Genomic DNA, 15,776 nt, shown 5'->3' on the forward strand with positions numbered 1-15,776 from the left:
TAACCCCTTCCCCTTTTCACCCATCCTCCCAGCCTGGCACCTATCTGGCAGTCATCAAAATGCTCGTTGTATCTAGAGTCCATTTCTGTTCTGCTTGTTTATTTTGTTTTTTAGATTCAATTATTGATATGTATTTATTGCCATTTTATTGTTCATATTTTTATCTTTTTTTTCCTATCATTTCTTGAAGGCACTCTATGTGTTTCGCTCAGAAAGCAAAAAAACCCACCCCCAGTGGTTTACACTGAACATTTTTAAGAGGTGGGAATTAGAGGCAGTGATATTTTCTTTTTCTTTGTGTTTCCAGTATGTTCCAAATTTACTGCACTGCGGTACACCCCTATAGTAATGAGGAAAGGTGACAGCCGGAGGGGCAACCTCCTCCCCTTCTCCAGGTGTAATGGGATCCCTCCTGGTCCTCTGAGGCCCCAAAATAGGAGCGTGAACTTTGCTGCTGTCCTTCGCCCACCCTGGGGAAGACCTCTGTAGGGTGCCCCTTCCCCGTGGCACGGCAGCCCCGTCACCCCACCCACTGAAGCTGTGGTGCTTGCGGGAGCCGGGAGTGGTCAAGGCCAAGCTTAGCTGTGGGGGTGGCATCGTTTACTTGGCACACACTCTCACTGCAGGGCCCGGGGTCCAGCAGTGCACAGTGCTGCTTCGCTGAGCAGCCTGTGGTCCTGGGCAGGGCAGAGGGGCTCAGATGATACAAGCTTCTTCAGTGATGTAGGACTTGCAGAAACATGACGGATTATCCCTGCAAGCCACTCTAACCCGTTTAGCGTGTGTGTGTGTGGTGGGGGGGAATGCACACACTTGCAGCATGCACATACATGCATGTAATTACCTCTTATATTTTCATTTACTTTTTATTTTTTCATTACAGTTTGCATTCGACACTTTAATTTTCATTTATTGTCTCATGGATGTATTTCCATGCCAACAACCATATTGTAATAACCATAGGGTAGTCCACTATATGATTATAACATAATTTATTTAATTAGCCCTCTGTTCATGGGAATTTGTTTCTGGTTTTTCATAATTACAAATACTGTTACAGTGAATATCTCCTAAGTATCCCTATATGCATTTATGTGAATATTTTTGAAGGAAATATTCAAAGGACATTGGATAGGTATTGCCAAATTGCCTTTCAGAAAACATTCTGCCAAGTTTATACCCTTCTCACCCGTCTGTGAAAGTGCCCATTTCGCCACCTTCATTGCCATCACCTATGGTTATCAGTTTCCCTAATCCCAACCGGTCTGCTAGTTGAAAAGATTTTACTTCTCAGAGAAAGATAAATATCACATGATCTCACTCATTTGTGGAATATAATGAACAACATAAACTGATGAACAAAAAATAGATCCAGAGACAGAGAAACATCAATCAGAACGTCAAACCTCAGGGAAGGTAGGGGACAGTGGGGGTAAAGGGGAGAGATCAACCAAAGGACTTATATGCATGCATATAAGCCTAATCAATAGACACAGACAACAGGGGGGTGGGGGCATGAATGGGAGGTGGGGGGAATGGGGGAATAAGGACACATATGTAATACCTTAATCAATAAAGAAATTAAAAAAAAGAAAAGATTTTACTTCTTTAGTTACCAGTGATGTTAAGCATCTTCCCATGTGCTTATTGGTCACTTGTATTCAAGCATCAGTGAAATGGCTGTTTGTGTCCTTTGCCTACTTTTCTAAGGGAATGTTCACCTTTTTATACAAGAAACTCTAACTGTGAAGCTGAAGATAAACAGGGCCCCAGGGGAGAGGGGTGAGATGCAGCAGAGCACACGTAGGTTGGCACATCGAGGAGGACTTCCTGGAGGAGGTGCTGTTCTTCTGATGGGATTTCCTCTTAGAAATGTGATGTTTGCTGAATGAATGGGTGGATTGTTTTTCCAGAATAAGAATGGAACAGTTGATGTCCATAACCCAGGAGGAGACAGAGAACCTGCGAAGACGTGAGATTGCCTGTGAGTCTCAGGGTGGGGAGTGGGAGGGGTCCTGGGAACGGAGCCGGGCTGTTTGGGGGGACAGGGGTAGACAGCCCTGTCTATTGGTCACCTAGACAGGGTGCTGAGAGGGGAAGTATTCATGAGAAGTAATACCACACTAAATACTCACACGCTATCTGTTATATTTAGTGTGATAACATTTTAATTTTTTTGTGGTAAAATATATACAACGTAAAAGTTACCATTTGAACCACTTTTAATTGTATAGCTCTGTAGTATTAAGTACATTCGATTGCTGCCATTACCATCCCCATCTCCAGAACTCTTCATCTTGCAAGACTGAAACTCTGTACCCATTCAATAACAACTCACCATTTCCCCTCCCCTAGCCCCCGGCACCCACCATCCTGCTCTCTTCTCTATGACTCTGATTACTCTAGGTCCGTGGTCAGCAAACTGCGGCTCGCGAGCCACATGTGGCTCTTTGGCCCCTTGAGTGTGGCTCTTCCACAAAATACCACAGCCTGGGCAAGTCTATTTTGAAGAAGTGACGTTAGAAGAAGTTTAAGTTTAAAAAATTTGGCTCTCAGAAGAAATTTCAATCGTTGTCCTGTTGATATTTGGCTCTGTTGACTAAGGAGTTTGCCGACCACTGCTCTAGGTGCTTCATATAAGTGGGATCATAGTATTGTCTTTTTGTTGACTGGCTTCTTTCACTTAGCGTGTTCTCAAGGTTCATTCATGTCACAGCTTCCCTCTGGATTTCCTTCCTTTTTAAGGCTGAATAATACTGTATGGATCTACCACATTTGGTTAATCTGTTCATCCGCCAGTGGGCATTGGGGTTGTTTCCACCTAATGTTGGCTATTGTGAATAATGCTGCTATGAATGTGGCTGCACACCTATCCATTCAAGTCTCTGCTTTCAGTGTTTCAATTTTCATTTTTAAAAATCTACAAATATGCATTTACATTTCACTGGAAGAGTACGTATCAAAGGTCATAATATTTCTGGGTGACAAAGGATGGGAGATTCTGTGTGTATTGTTCAGTGTTTTACAATTAGTCAATCTTGCAAACTTAAGTTACTTTTATGGTTTAAAAATACGATTTCTTTGAAGGGTGACCATCAGGTGGGTGAGTAGGTGAACCCTCCGAGGCCGCCCCAGGCGGCTGCCCCTTCCTCAGCCCGTCCCCTGTCTCTCAGCCGCCATGCAGCAGATGCTGACCGAGAGCTGTAAGAACCGCTTCCTCCAGATGACCTACGAGTCTCAGAGGCAGAACTTAGTCCAGCAGGCCTGTTCCAGGTAAGGTAAGGAGAGGCGTCCAGAGGAAGGGATTTGGGGGAGCAGGCTCTGGGCCCAGGGAGTCCCCTGCCCGGCCACCCCAGCCTCGGCCATGCTATCGGAGTCAGGTGGTGGCTGGTCCATGACTTTTCTAGCTGGACTTCATGCCATGTGATAAAGTGACAATACCTCATTTCGTTGTACTTCACAGATACTGTGTGTTTCACAAATTAAAGGTTTGTGGCAACCATGCCTCCAGCAAGTCTGTTGGCACCATTTTTCCTAAAGGCTCAGACGGTTAGCATGTTTTAGCAAGAAAGAATGTTTTAATTCAAATATGTACATTGTTTTTTGAGACATAGTGCTATTATACACTTCATAGATCACAGTTATGTAAACATAACTCATATATATGCACTGGGAAACCCAAAGTTCTTTTTTTTTTTTTTTTTTAAATATATTTTATTGATTTTTTACAGAGAGGAAGGGAGAGGGATAGAGAGTTAGAAACATTGATGAGAGAGAAACATCGATCAGCTGCCTCCTGCACACCTCCTACTGGGGATGTGCCCACAACCAAGGTACATGCCCCTGACCGGAATCGAACCCGGGACCCTTCAGTCCACAGGCCGACGCTCTATCCACTGTGCCAAACCGGTTTTGGCAAAACCCAAAGTTCTTGTGACTCATTTCATTGCAGCATTTCCTTTATTGTGGTGGTCTGCAAGCAAACCTACACTATCTCTGAGGTGCCTGTAATCACCAGCACGTCTCACGCCTTCCTGTGTGCCAGGCTCTCGGCCACATGACATGCATTAGCTTATGGGATGTCCAAGGGACTCTACTATTACTAGCCCCACTTTACAATCTCAGCTTGGGCTCAAGGATGCCATGTGACACACCCAAGGAAACAGCTAGCAGCTGGCAGAGCCAGGATTCAAACCCAGGCAGAGTGGGGGGTGCTCCTGGCGGTGGTGCACTCATCATCACCAAGGATCCGCAGAGGTCGGGGGCAGGGTGCACAGGGGGGACGGTGATGGGGTTGCCTTCGATGCTGATAGCCACTCTGGGTCTGACTCTCCAAGTTCCCCGTGGCTCCGTGGGTGTGTCTGTTGGGGGAGCCACAGGTGTTTGGCAGAGCCAGGTGAGAAAAGCCCAGTCGATGCTCAGGAGCCCCAGACAGGGACAGGAAGTAGCCCTGGCTGCCCTGTGCCTCTCCTCCCATCCAGGGGGCGCAGAGTCCGTCCTCAGGTGCGGACTCCCGCCCTCTTTCCTGGTGTATGACATTGTGCTTAGGAGCACGGCACTTCTGTTAGTAACTGTGATGTCTTGGGCACGTTGCTTTTCCTTTCTGAGTCCCAATTTTCATATCAGAAAAATGGGGATAAAGCAGTACCTTCCCCTACATGGCTGGAGCCTTTAATGAGCATAACGTATGCCACATAGGGTTCAATAAATAACAATTATTGTTATGAACAAACAAACTCAAAGCCAAGACATACCCAAATATAGACATACATGAGGTTGCACGTTTGGATTTTTGTGCCATAATCACTAGACTTGTTCTAGGAGCTGAGAGCAGACCCACTGCCAGGGCGAGAAACGCCGGGGTGGGGAGTGCAGATGCTAGTGTGGAGGAAGGACAGCTTCCTCGGGGCCTGAGCGGCTCACCTGGGAGGCGGTATTCCGGTCGAGGGGTGGGTGTCTCCCCGCTCCCAGACACAGACTCTGACACCTCCTTCCAGGCCATGGGACTCAGACAAACTGTGTCTGCCCAGCCTGACCCCCAGCAGGCGCTCCGTAAGTCCTGTTGAATGAATAAATGGTTTATCTTGATCTCCTCCAAGGTGCCTGGCACATAGTAGGTGCTCAGAAAATGTTGAGAGAGTAAATGAATGTGCTGTCTTTGTGGCAGCATGGCTGAAATGGATGAGCGGTTCCAGCAAATTCTGTCATGGCAGCAGATGGATCAGAACAAAGCCATCAGCCAGATCCTGCAGGAGGTAAGCCCTTGCCCAGGACATAAGGGCGGGGGCGCATGAAGGGCACGCTGGGGCAGAACTCTGCATGGAGCCCTGTCCCAGATAGCGTGTGAGACCCCACATGCTTAGTTCATTTACTACAAACCATCAGGAAGAGAGGGGCAGGGAGAGGCCTCTGGGTGGTGATCCAGTCACTGAAATCCAGAGGAGCACCCCCTTTCCCTGGTTGGCACCCACTCCCTGTGCTGTGCTGTGGGGGCTCCATCATGAGGACTGAAAGGGCAGGGAGTGGGGGGTGGTAGCCACTCTGCAGTCACACCACCGAGGGGGAGTCCACAGAGCGCTGCAGGACCTGGGCTCACCTCCGAGCCCGCTGCACCGTCCGCTCGACTATGGTCTGCTGCCCACTGGGAAGCAAGGCAGGCCCCGCTCAGCAGCCTGTCTCGTTGCAGAGCGCCATGCAGAAGGCTGCATTTGAGGCTCTCCAGGTGAAGAAAGACCTGATGCATCGGCAGATCAGGAACCAGGTGAGTGGGGGTCGTGGACCCCCTTCTAGACCTGTCTTGTCAGCCTTCAGAGACAGGCAGAGGTGGCTGGACAGGCCACAGTGAAGGTTGAATCCTGGCTCCTTCACAGGCAGCTCAGCAAGAGGCCTTCCGCAGAAGCTCCCTTTCCTCCCAGAACCTCGGTCAGGGGCTGTTGGGAGGTGCCCGAGGCAGCACTGTGGGTGCCCAGGGCTGAGGGGAAGGGCAGCCTGCGGCCTTGACTGCAGGGGCAGCCTCTGTGCTGAGCACTCCGCAGGCAGCCAGCTTAAGCCCCAGTGTCCCCATCAGCTCTGAACGGGGCCAGATTGGATTTCCCACCTGAGGGAGCAGGGAGGGCCTAACGTCAGCTGGGCCTGGAAGAGAGGGCCAAGGCTGACCTCAGGCCGGCTTTGGGCAGGCCCCCCGCTGTGGGCTCCGGGCCCTCTGGCTCCGGGCTTCCTGAGGGTGAGGTGCGCTCTGTGGGCTGGAGATGAAGTGAACTTTCAGGCTGTGGGAACGCTCATCGCATCGCACTCAACACTCTTTGAATTTCACATTTTGCATGTTTTTTTTTCTTTTTATTCTTTTCTTTTTTGGCCAAAACCAGCTCTTACCTTTTTATTTCCCTCTTTAATTTCAATCCCACATAGCCGGACATGAAGCTCATTCCTCTGACCAGGGGTTGGTGGGGACCTAGGAACTTAGGGACAAGGGTCATAGGGTCAGAGGCACAGGCTGTGGGGTCTGACCCCCAGGGTTAAAAGTCCCCAGTCACACCCTGGGGTGTGCAGTGACCCCTAGATATTCTCACTGTGAGTGGTTTTGACCCACCAGGCCAGCTGTTCCCCTTTAGACCCTGAGAGGGCACATCCAGGGAAAGGGCTCGCTCACGTACCTGCTCTGTGTCGTTAGGCAAGTTACTTAACCTCTCTGAGCCTCAGTTTCCTTGTCTGTAAAATGGAGGCAATAATAACCTCCGAATAGCCAGAGGAGAATTGACAAACGGATACATATAAAGTGCCCAGCACAGGCCTCGCATGCAGAATCCTCAATAAATATCATCTAATACTCCTATTATTATTATTCAGTCACTTCCATGACCCTCTGCTCCTGTCTGGGACAGCTCTGCAGAGGAAGCAAGAGAATTGGTCAACAGTATTGACCAGGCAGGCATGTCCACACCCCTGCCCAAAGCACTCAGGGCCCCTTCATTCTAGAGATGCCCAGAAAAGATCCTCAGACCCTACTTGGCCATCAGAAAGCAGTGGCACAGAATTGAACTATGATTAATGTAAATAAAAAAAACCCTGTCTCATCTTCTGTTTAGATTAAGTTAATAGAAACTGAGTTATTGCAGCTGACACAGCTGGAGTTAAAGAGGAAATCCCTGGACACAGAGGCACTACAGGTATGTAGGGCTCCCTGGCCTGCCCGGTCCCTCCCCTGCGCCCCGTGAAATCTCCACCTGGTGCCCCACCGCTTCTCCAGCAAGCCGGACAGGTCTCCTCCGTGGCTGTGACCTTGGAGGGTGCCCCAATCCCGGAAGGCTTATAGGAGCACAGGCCAAGCCTAGGGGTCGGGTCAGCCTGTTGCCAGGCAGGAGGGTCAGAGGAAGGAGGGTTTCATTGCCAAGGCTCACCCAGGTGACATCTCCATCTCCACGTTTTCTTTGTTTTGGAGCGGGGTTGCTGCTGAGCTCCCTGTCTCTTTAAGCCATGCTTCTGGGGCGCTGGTTCGACTCACGGGCTGACATCCTCTGGGGAAGGAGCTTTCTTGGTGTCGCAGGGATGTCCGGAGGAGAGGGCCCAGCCGTTGCTGCGTCGCTCCCTGCAGGCAGCTTCTCTGCGACCTCAGCCTGCTGTCCTCACAGAGAAGGGGCCGCAGGGACTGGCCAGCGGCGTCTGGACTGCAAGGCTGGGACCTGGGCTCTGTCCAGCGCATCCCCGCTGTGTGACCTGGGTGGGAGGGAGAGGGGCGGCCCTTTCCCTTCTCTGCACCTCAGCCTGTCTGGTGGTCCACAGCGGGGTGTGTCAGTGGTGTGTGAGGACGTGTGCCCCATCCCAGGCCTTGAGCAGAGCCATCTGTTCTCGGGGGCCGTCTGAGGTTGTCTCATGGGCTTCTCCGTGCAGGGAAAGAACAGCAGGGTCTGGAGTCCTGGTCTGAGGTCTGCCACGGATGTGCTGTGTGACCTCAGGCAGGTCACTTCCCCTCCCTGGGCCTCCATTTCTCCCCTCCGTACAAGGGAAGTAATCTTCCGGCCCAGCCTGTGTCAGGGCCACGAGAGAGGGTGAGCTGCAAAGGGAAAGTGCAGTGTGAGCTGGAAGGGTGTTCAGAGAGGAGGGGCTGAGCTCCCAGCAGGTGCCCTTGTCTCATGCCCGTCAGAGCTTGCGGGCTCCCATTGTTGGGGTCTCCATGGGATATCCAAGGAAAGAGATGAGTGGAACCCGGACACACGCAAGGGCTCTGCTCCAGTTTGCATGCACATCCATCCCTGTAGAGCCTTCCAGACTTGGGGTGACGGGGTGACACGGCCCTCCCTGCCACACACCTCCCCCACGTGCTGTGGGGTCAGTGAGAGGAGGTCAGGTACCCACGGCTTGTCATTTCCTTTGTTTGCTGTTTCTTGCCACTCCACCGACATCAGTCACGAGATTCCATGCCTGGCCTTAGCCCCACAGGGGAGGGAGGTGCAGGCTGAGGAGTGGGTGGGGAGGGGATGCCGGCAGAGGGGCCCCTCGGCTCTGCCCTGTAATTCTCAGCCTGAGATCGTGGGCAGAGACTTGAACTGAGTCAGCCCTCCATGAGCCCCCGGCTGGCAGCTGAGAACTTAGTGAGGGGGATCCCGCCACTGTGCCCTGGGACTTGTGGCGCCAGGGCTGCTGGGAGCTTCCAGCGGCACTGGGTGTGGTCTTGTGTTGCAGGAGATGATCTCAGAGCAGCGCTGGGCCCTCAGCTCCCTGCTCCAGCAGCTGCTCAAAGAGAAGACGCAGCGCGAGGAGGAGCTCCGGGCAATCCTGGTGCGTTGGGCTTCCGCGTCAGCACCGAACACGGGTTTGCTTGCCCTCCACACGCTTGCCATTCTTAGAAACATTTCTGTCATTCAAATCTTGTTCGTCGTAGAAAAAACGGAAGTGCAAAGGAAAAGAATCTCACTTCTGAGAGTTGTCTGTTGCTAACAGTTTGATGTACATTTTTCAAACGTTGTGATGCCTCTTTATGGCTGTGTGTGCACGTGCTTAAACGTAAAACAGTGCAGAACCCTGGGCGACCCGCTCGTTCTCACCCGTTCTTCCCGTGTCACTGAAATGCTCCTCTGCATGCTTTTCGTGGCTGCGTTTGGATGGGCCATCATTTGGCCTGTTGAGCATTTAGATTGCTTCCCGTTCTTTACTTTCATAAGCAGTGCTCTCTGACAGTCTTTGCAGCTAAGTATTTGAGAACAGCTGAGCCCAGGAGAGGACTAGCTGTGTCCAGGGCAGGCCTTTAATAAGCCTTTGACAGGAATTACCCAGTTGTCCCCTGTTCCCACGTGGGTTTCACTCTGGCACGTCATTAGGACTGAGTAGCAGTCCAGGTCGCATTTAGGTAGCAGCCAGGTCGCGTCCTCCAGATCCCAAGTGCACGTGAGTGGTGAGGACAGAGGCCAGCCCACCAGCTGGGGCTGGAGGACTGAGGCACTCCCCTGGTGTCAGTACTGCTCCAGGCACCCTCTGAGCTCCAAGAGCAGGCCCTGTGCAGGGTACAGAGGAGACTGAGACCAGCTCCGAAATTTCCGAGCCCTGCGCAAGCCCCAGTGCCATGCTTGTGCCAATCAGAAGGTGCCTTCCCTCCAGATGCCCAGCTGCATTGTGTACAAATTGTAGTAATGTGGGCATGGTGCAGGAGCAGCCATATACTTGGCCCTGGGTTCCTGCCCTCGAGGGGCGTCTAGGGACTCACTAGGGGAGGGAGCAGCACCTCAGCAGAACAGAAGTTCAGGGCCATAGGTTCCAGAAGAGAGGTACGTCCACAGCCCAGGCCAGGAGAGGGGAGCCAGCTAGGCAAGGCCCCGGAGTGACCACCAAAAGGCACTCAGGTCCCTAGGGGAACCGAGGAGGTGCCTGTGTGGAAACCCTGCTCCTATGTCACATCAGACCCCCGTGTCCTGGATGGGCCGGCTCCACTGCTCAGACCCAGGCCCCAGAGCAGGACAGATCCAGTTCTGGATCGTGGCCCTGACACTGGGCAGTGCCTCGACCTTGGGCTGCTAATCACTCTGACGCTCGGCTTCCTCATTTGTGAAGTGCAGCCCATTTTAGCTGTGAGAATTAGTAAAAGGACGTCTCGTGCACAGCATAGTCGCACGTAGCGCTCTGAAAGGCAGCTGCCACTCAGTGCCATTTGTCACTGCTCCTTAAAGGCCCAGGCGGCTGTCAGGGAATATTTGCTGGATGACAGGAGGAAGGAATCGTCCCAATAGCATGTTTACGAGTCTCCAGCTTTGTCAGACCGCGAAGGCCACTCCAGAAGCGGAAGGTGTCCTTGGACTCCTGTTTCCCTCCCTTCCTGGCACCGGGGACCAGCCCGAGCTCTGGGAGAAGGAGGTGGCTGCCTGGCGCTTTGCCATTCCCACAAGCAGATGAGAAAGTGCCCCTCCCAGACTAGCGGTGCACAAGCGAGTGCCAGGTGCCAGCAGCCCAGGTGTGTGGGAGACCCTTCTCGGTGGTAAACTGGGGGTAGTGATGCTCCCTGCCCTTCCTGTCTGTAGTTCACGTGCTGTGATGATAGTGGACAGGGACTGTAAGACACCACGTGCCGTCCACGCGCTCAGAGGAGCACAGTTCAGTCATCATCGTCGTCATTGTTTTTACTTACCGATTTGTAACTAACAGCATCAACTTCGTTCTGGCAGACGGAGTTAGAAGCCAAAAGTGAAACCAAGCAGGAAAATTACTGGCTGATTCAGTATCAACGGCTATTGAACCAGAAACCCTTGTCCTTGAAGCTGCAGGTAAGGCCTGGTGGCACCGCCCGCACCGGGAGCCTCGGGGATACGCTGCTGCTTGACCTTTCCGGCTTCATTCCGTTCGTGCTTCTGGTGGCTAGACCCCGGGGCACAGAAGTGAGAGGGAGGGTTCATTCCGGTGAGGAGCAGACAGCTGCTGGCACCTGTGCATGCCAACACAGGTGGCAACAGTGCTGTTGCTGGGCACCTGCGTGGACAAGCCGGATGTGGTCCTCTCTCCCTGTCTCTATCTCCTCCCTCCCCCCCAAAAAAACACTTTTTTTTTTATGTTAAATAAAAATGGAGTCTTTCTATACATACTGTTTGGCAGCTTCTTTTTCCTCTTAGTAGTGATGGGCAGCTGTCCAGGCCTGGACATGTAGAGTCCGCATTGTTTCCCGACAGCTGCATACCGTGACAGGGGTCCTCAAACTACGGCCCGCGGGCCATATGCGGCCCGCCAAGGACATTTATCCAGCCCGCTGGGTGCCGCTGCCTGTCCTGCTTAGAGGCCGACTCGTCCCGGGCCCGCAGTGCGCATAGGAATTTGTTCATAGTTGTTTTTTTTTAACTATAGTCCGGCCCTCCAACCGTCTGAGGGACAGTGAACTGGCCCCCTGTTTAAAAAGTTTGAGGACTGCCAAAACCGGTTTGGCTCAGTGGATGGAGCATCGGCCTGCGGACTCAAGGGTCCCAGGTTCGATTCCGGTCAGGGGCATGTACCGTGGTTGCGGGCACATCCCCAGTAGGGGGTGTGCAGGAGGCAGCTGATCGATGTTTCTTTCTCATCGATGTTTCTAGCTCTCTATCCCTCTCCCTTCCTCTCTGTAAAATGTCAATAAAATATATTTAAAAAAATAAATAAATAAATAAAAATAAAAAGTTTGAGGACCCCTGGATATGGATGGCCCTCGTTTATTTAAGCAGTCCCCGCCCAATGGTACTTAAGTTGCTTACTGTTTTCAAGTTCACAGATAGAGCGACAGTGACTTCCTGTACATCTATCTCTATGTGCTTACACATACATTTTTGTAGGAAAAGTTCCAAGAATACATTTTACACTTCGGTTATATATATTCACACCCTTTGTTTGCTGTTGTAAATAACGGCTTCTTGCTTTTCTTCCCGTTCACGGTGCCCGCGCCTCTGCCTGTGCAGGAAGAGGGCATGGAGCGCCCACTGGCGGCCCTGCTGGTGGAGCTGTCCGCTGAGCACTACCTGCCCATCTTTGCCCATCACCGCATCTCGCTGGACATGCTGAGCCGGATGAGCCCTGGGGACCTGGCCAAGGTGGGCAGCCTCTCGGGGGAGGTTAGTGCAGCGCTGGGCCACTGGCCCAACCTGGCCAAGGGTCGCTTGCTCTTCTTGCAGTTCTTGGTGAGGTCTGCTATTAGCAATGTCCCAGGGCGCCCTTGCTGAAGGTGCCAGCAGCCAGGAGTGAGGCGGCCCCCGTGGCTCTGTGCTGCGTGGCCGGCTCCGGCCCAGCCCAGGCCACAGTCTGCTCTCCTTGGACTCCGCAGGTGGGAGTCTCAGAAGCTGGCCTGCAACACGAGATCCTGCGGAGGGCCCGGGAGCTGCTGGATGCGGCCAGGATCCAGCCAGGTACCGACACCAAGCTTGCGTGTGGACTGTGGTGGGGGGCCGTCATCTCTTTACTTTTCAGGTTGAGCCCTAAAGGCTGGATCTGGCCCCTGCCAGTCCTTAAGGTTCCTTCCTAAAGGAACAGGATCCAGGGGTGGGCAAACTTTTTGACTCGAGGGCCACAATGGGTTCTTAAACTGGACCAGAGGGCCGGAACAAAAGCATGGATGGAGTGTTTGTGTGAACTAATATAAATTCAAAGTAAAGGAGCGGAGGGGAGAGCAAGAGAACCCTCCACTCTTTCGGCTCCGCGGGCCGTAGTTTGCCCACGGCTGGGATATACAAATGAGAAAAACAGGCACAAAAATGGGAGTTTCCTTGCAGCATTTCAGGGCCCTCGACTCCCTGTCCCGTGACCTTCCCTAAACCCACCCTACAGACACTGGGAACCACACACCTGGGTCCTTGGAACCGAGGGAGAAACCAGCTGTATCCAGGGCCCAGCACTGTGGCTGGGTGTCTGAGGGTGTTTGTGACGGGGTGCGAGGGTAAGTGCAGGGCATAAAGGCACTCCACCCGTCGGAGGCCAGGAGAGAGCGGGTACCGAGGGGGAGTAGGGGCAGGCGTGGAAACCGGGTCTCCTGTGTGCCGAGCATGATGCAGGTGCCAGGCAGTTGCCAGCCATATCACGTGTACCATGGGTGTCACCTGTTTCAACCCCATCAGGTGGGTATTGTTACCCTCAGTTGAGGGGTGAGGAGAGGAAACAGGCGGAGAGGTTAACTCGTCTCTAACCTCACACAGCCGGCAAACGGCCGAACCACTGGGCTTTGCTGCCCCTCAGGAAAGGCCGAGGGGCCTTGACAAGCGGAAGGAGGCCTGGGGCCTAGAACAAGAATGAAGGAGAGGGCAGGCTGCCAGGCTGGGCAAGCCCACGGGAGGGCCAGCCTTGGGCACGATCTGTTTGGGACAGAGGCTAAACTGGAGGTGCCAGACCACACTGAAGGGGTGAGGCAGGAGCTCAGGCTGCCTGGCTGGGTCCCCAGGTGTCAGGGCTGATGGCAGGGCTGTGCCATCTGCAGATGCCAGTTTTCCAGCCAGTTTTACACCAGGGACTGACTCTACCTAAAAAAAGTCATTAAACTTCAGCCCTTTAGCATCAAGTATTGTGCAGAATAGCCCCCTCCAGATGTTTGTCTCCCTGCGTGGCTCCATCACACTCGGAGTGGAGGTCAGGAAGAGTTTGGCATCAGGACTTGGGGTCGCCCTAACATTGGCAAACATGTTAGGATAACAGCAGTGCCCACCTGATGGGGTTGAAACAAAGGTGACACCCTAGCAGACACACCTCCCTGGAGCAGGAGTTGCAGGGACCTTTCACCCCGAGCCCCTCCCGCATCCCAAACCTCTCACCATCTCCCTTCACCCCCAGAGCCAGCAGGAGCTGCTCCCTGCTCGGAGTAATCCCCATCTCAGGATGTCCCTGCCGCCGTGTGATGCCTCGGCTGTGCCCACCCACAAGGAAGGGGGGGGGGGCTGTGGCGGGATGGTTCCTTCTTAGCTCCGGAAGGGACAGGAAATTGTCGGGCAGTTTCCTACCAATTCTCTTATTGCTCCCAGGACTCCATATGTGTTATATTAAGTATAGAAGGGCCTCTTGACCATGATGGCTTGGGGCACCCTGATACCCTTAGAGTGTCTAGAGTTGTAATAACCTTTGAAAAATCTTCAGAATTTCTTTCCAATTATAAAAAAACACTATTTGTAAGTCAAACCATAGAATCAGTGAAACATAGGAACTGAGATCAGGGTGGGGATGAGGGCTGAAGACAGACTCAGGGATGTCGGTGGTGCCCACTGGGTGATCATCAGAAAGACTGCATTTGGAAGGGCCCATTCTGAGGTCTGGCTTCAGGGCTGGCGGCTGGCTGCAGGGGAGAGCAGTGGGCACGCTGGGGGCCTGCCAGGGGCTGCGGGGAGCAGCCATGGGGACTTCTCACTCCTGTCCCTGCTCCTCTGTCACCCGGGCCACTGGGTGAAGCTGAGAGGAAGGCAAGGCTCCGCCACCCCAGAGCCCCTAACCAGGGGCTCATGTGCTGCGACTCCACCACCAGATGGTGCTGTGGCCTTGGGCAAGTGGCTCCCCCTCTCTGAGCTCATGTCTCATCTCTGAAAGTGACAGAGCCCTACTTATAGGATGGTCCTTAAAGGTCCAGGGGTCATTAGGGGTAAGAGACCCCAGTTAGCCAGTGTGTGGCCCCCCCACCCGTGTCCCAGCACTCCCCTTTTACAGATGGGGCAGGAGACTCAGAGAAGAGAAATAAGAGGGTGTGTGGTAAGGTGCCCACCCTATCCGCACCCCCTCGCCCCATTCTGAGATCAGAGCACCCTCACCTTCCACCTCAGTGTCCACGTGGGGCAGGTAGGGCTAGGGGCAGCCCCTTGGGGTTGGGGTCATTGGGAGAGGCCCCGCTCACCTCTTTCTCTGATCCCCACAGAGCTGCTGAAACCACCCCCGGGTGAGGTCCTCGCGGCCCTGGAGCCCACGGCCCCTGAGGAGCTTCCTGAGTCTGCGAGGCCATCGGCGCCCCCCGCGGAGCTGGAGGTGCAGACCTCAGAATGTGTGGTGTGCCTGGAACGGGAGGTAAGTTTGGAGCAGGAGCTGGCCGTGCCCCCACCAGCCGGCCCCCTGCCTGCGGCCGTCCCCGCCTCTCCAGGGGTAGTCTTCCTAAACACTTTCTCTAGTCATAAAAGTATCTGGTGCTCATCAGAAATTGTGGAAAATACAGGAAAGAAAAGTGACCCATGATCCCATGACCCAGATATGAGCAATGCTAGCATCATTTTCTGGAACTTTTTTTTTTTTTTCCAAAGAGGGTGTTTTCCCTACTTAACTAACACATTAAGGAAAATTTCTCAAGTTGTTAAATATCAACAACACACTTTTCTCTGAAGAGGCTATTTTAAAACCGTCTTTTAAAAAAACCATTACAACATTCACTCATTGTAAAAATTAAACAACACAGCATATAAATTTTTTCCCCAGAAGGTTTTAAATATATTTTTTATTGTTGGCAGTATTACGGATGTCTCCCATTTTCCTCCCTTTCCCTTCCTCCTCCCAGCCATTACCCATCCCCCCACCCCACCCCCCTGTGTTTTGACCACCCTATTGCCCGTGTCCATGGGCTCTGCATATAAGTATCCTAAGTTCTTTGGTTTATCTCTTCCCGTCTCCCCAGCTACACATTGAGATATGTCAGTCTGTCCCAGGCCTCCATGCTTCGGGTCTTATTTTGTTGGTCAATTCATTTTGTTCATTAGATTCCACAAATAAGTGAGATCATGTGATATTTGTCTTTCTCAGTTTGGCTTATGTCACTTAGCATAATATTTTCCAGGTCCCTCCATGCGATCCCAAGGAGTAAGAGATCTTTTTCACAGTTCATAGTA

General features: G+C 52.6%; 1 protein-coding gene across 2 annotated transcripts in view; it reads left to right on the forward strand.

Annotated features, from left to right (window-relative positions):
• Positions 1-15,776, forward strand: part of LRSAM1 (leucine rich repeat and sterile alpha motif containing 1) — a 36,439-nt gene that overhangs the window by 18,059 nt on the left and 2,604 nt on the right. Inside the window, exons 16-25 of one of the 2 annotated variants that reach the window (XM_080667190.1) lie at positions 1,914-1,984; positions 3,174-3,273; positions 5,168-5,255; positions 5,687-5,761; positions 7,086-7,166; positions 8,680-8,775; positions 10,650-10,748; positions 11,901-12,032; positions 12,263-12,344; positions 14,822-14,967. In XM_080667190.1, coding sequence (XP_080523316.1) covers positions 1,914-1,984; positions 3,174-3,273; positions 5,168-5,255; positions 5,687-5,761; positions 7,086-7,166; positions 8,680-8,775; positions 10,650-10,748; positions 11,901-12,032; positions 12,263-12,344; positions 14,822-14,967 — 970 coding nt within the window. The remainder of the gene's footprint in view (positions 1-1,913; positions 1,985-3,173; positions 3,274-5,167; positions 5,256-5,686; positions 5,762-7,085; positions 7,167-8,679; positions 8,776-10,649; positions 10,749-11,900; positions 12,033-12,262; positions 12,345-14,821; positions 14,968-15,776) is intronic. The other variant, XM_080667191.1, reaches the window with a different exon arrangement.

Source organism: Plecotus auritus, assembly GCF_963455305.1.
Source record: "Plecotus auritus genome assembly, chromosome: 5".
NCBI lineage: Eukaryota > Metazoa > Chordata > Mammalia > Chiroptera > Vespertilionidae > Plecotus > Plecotus auritus.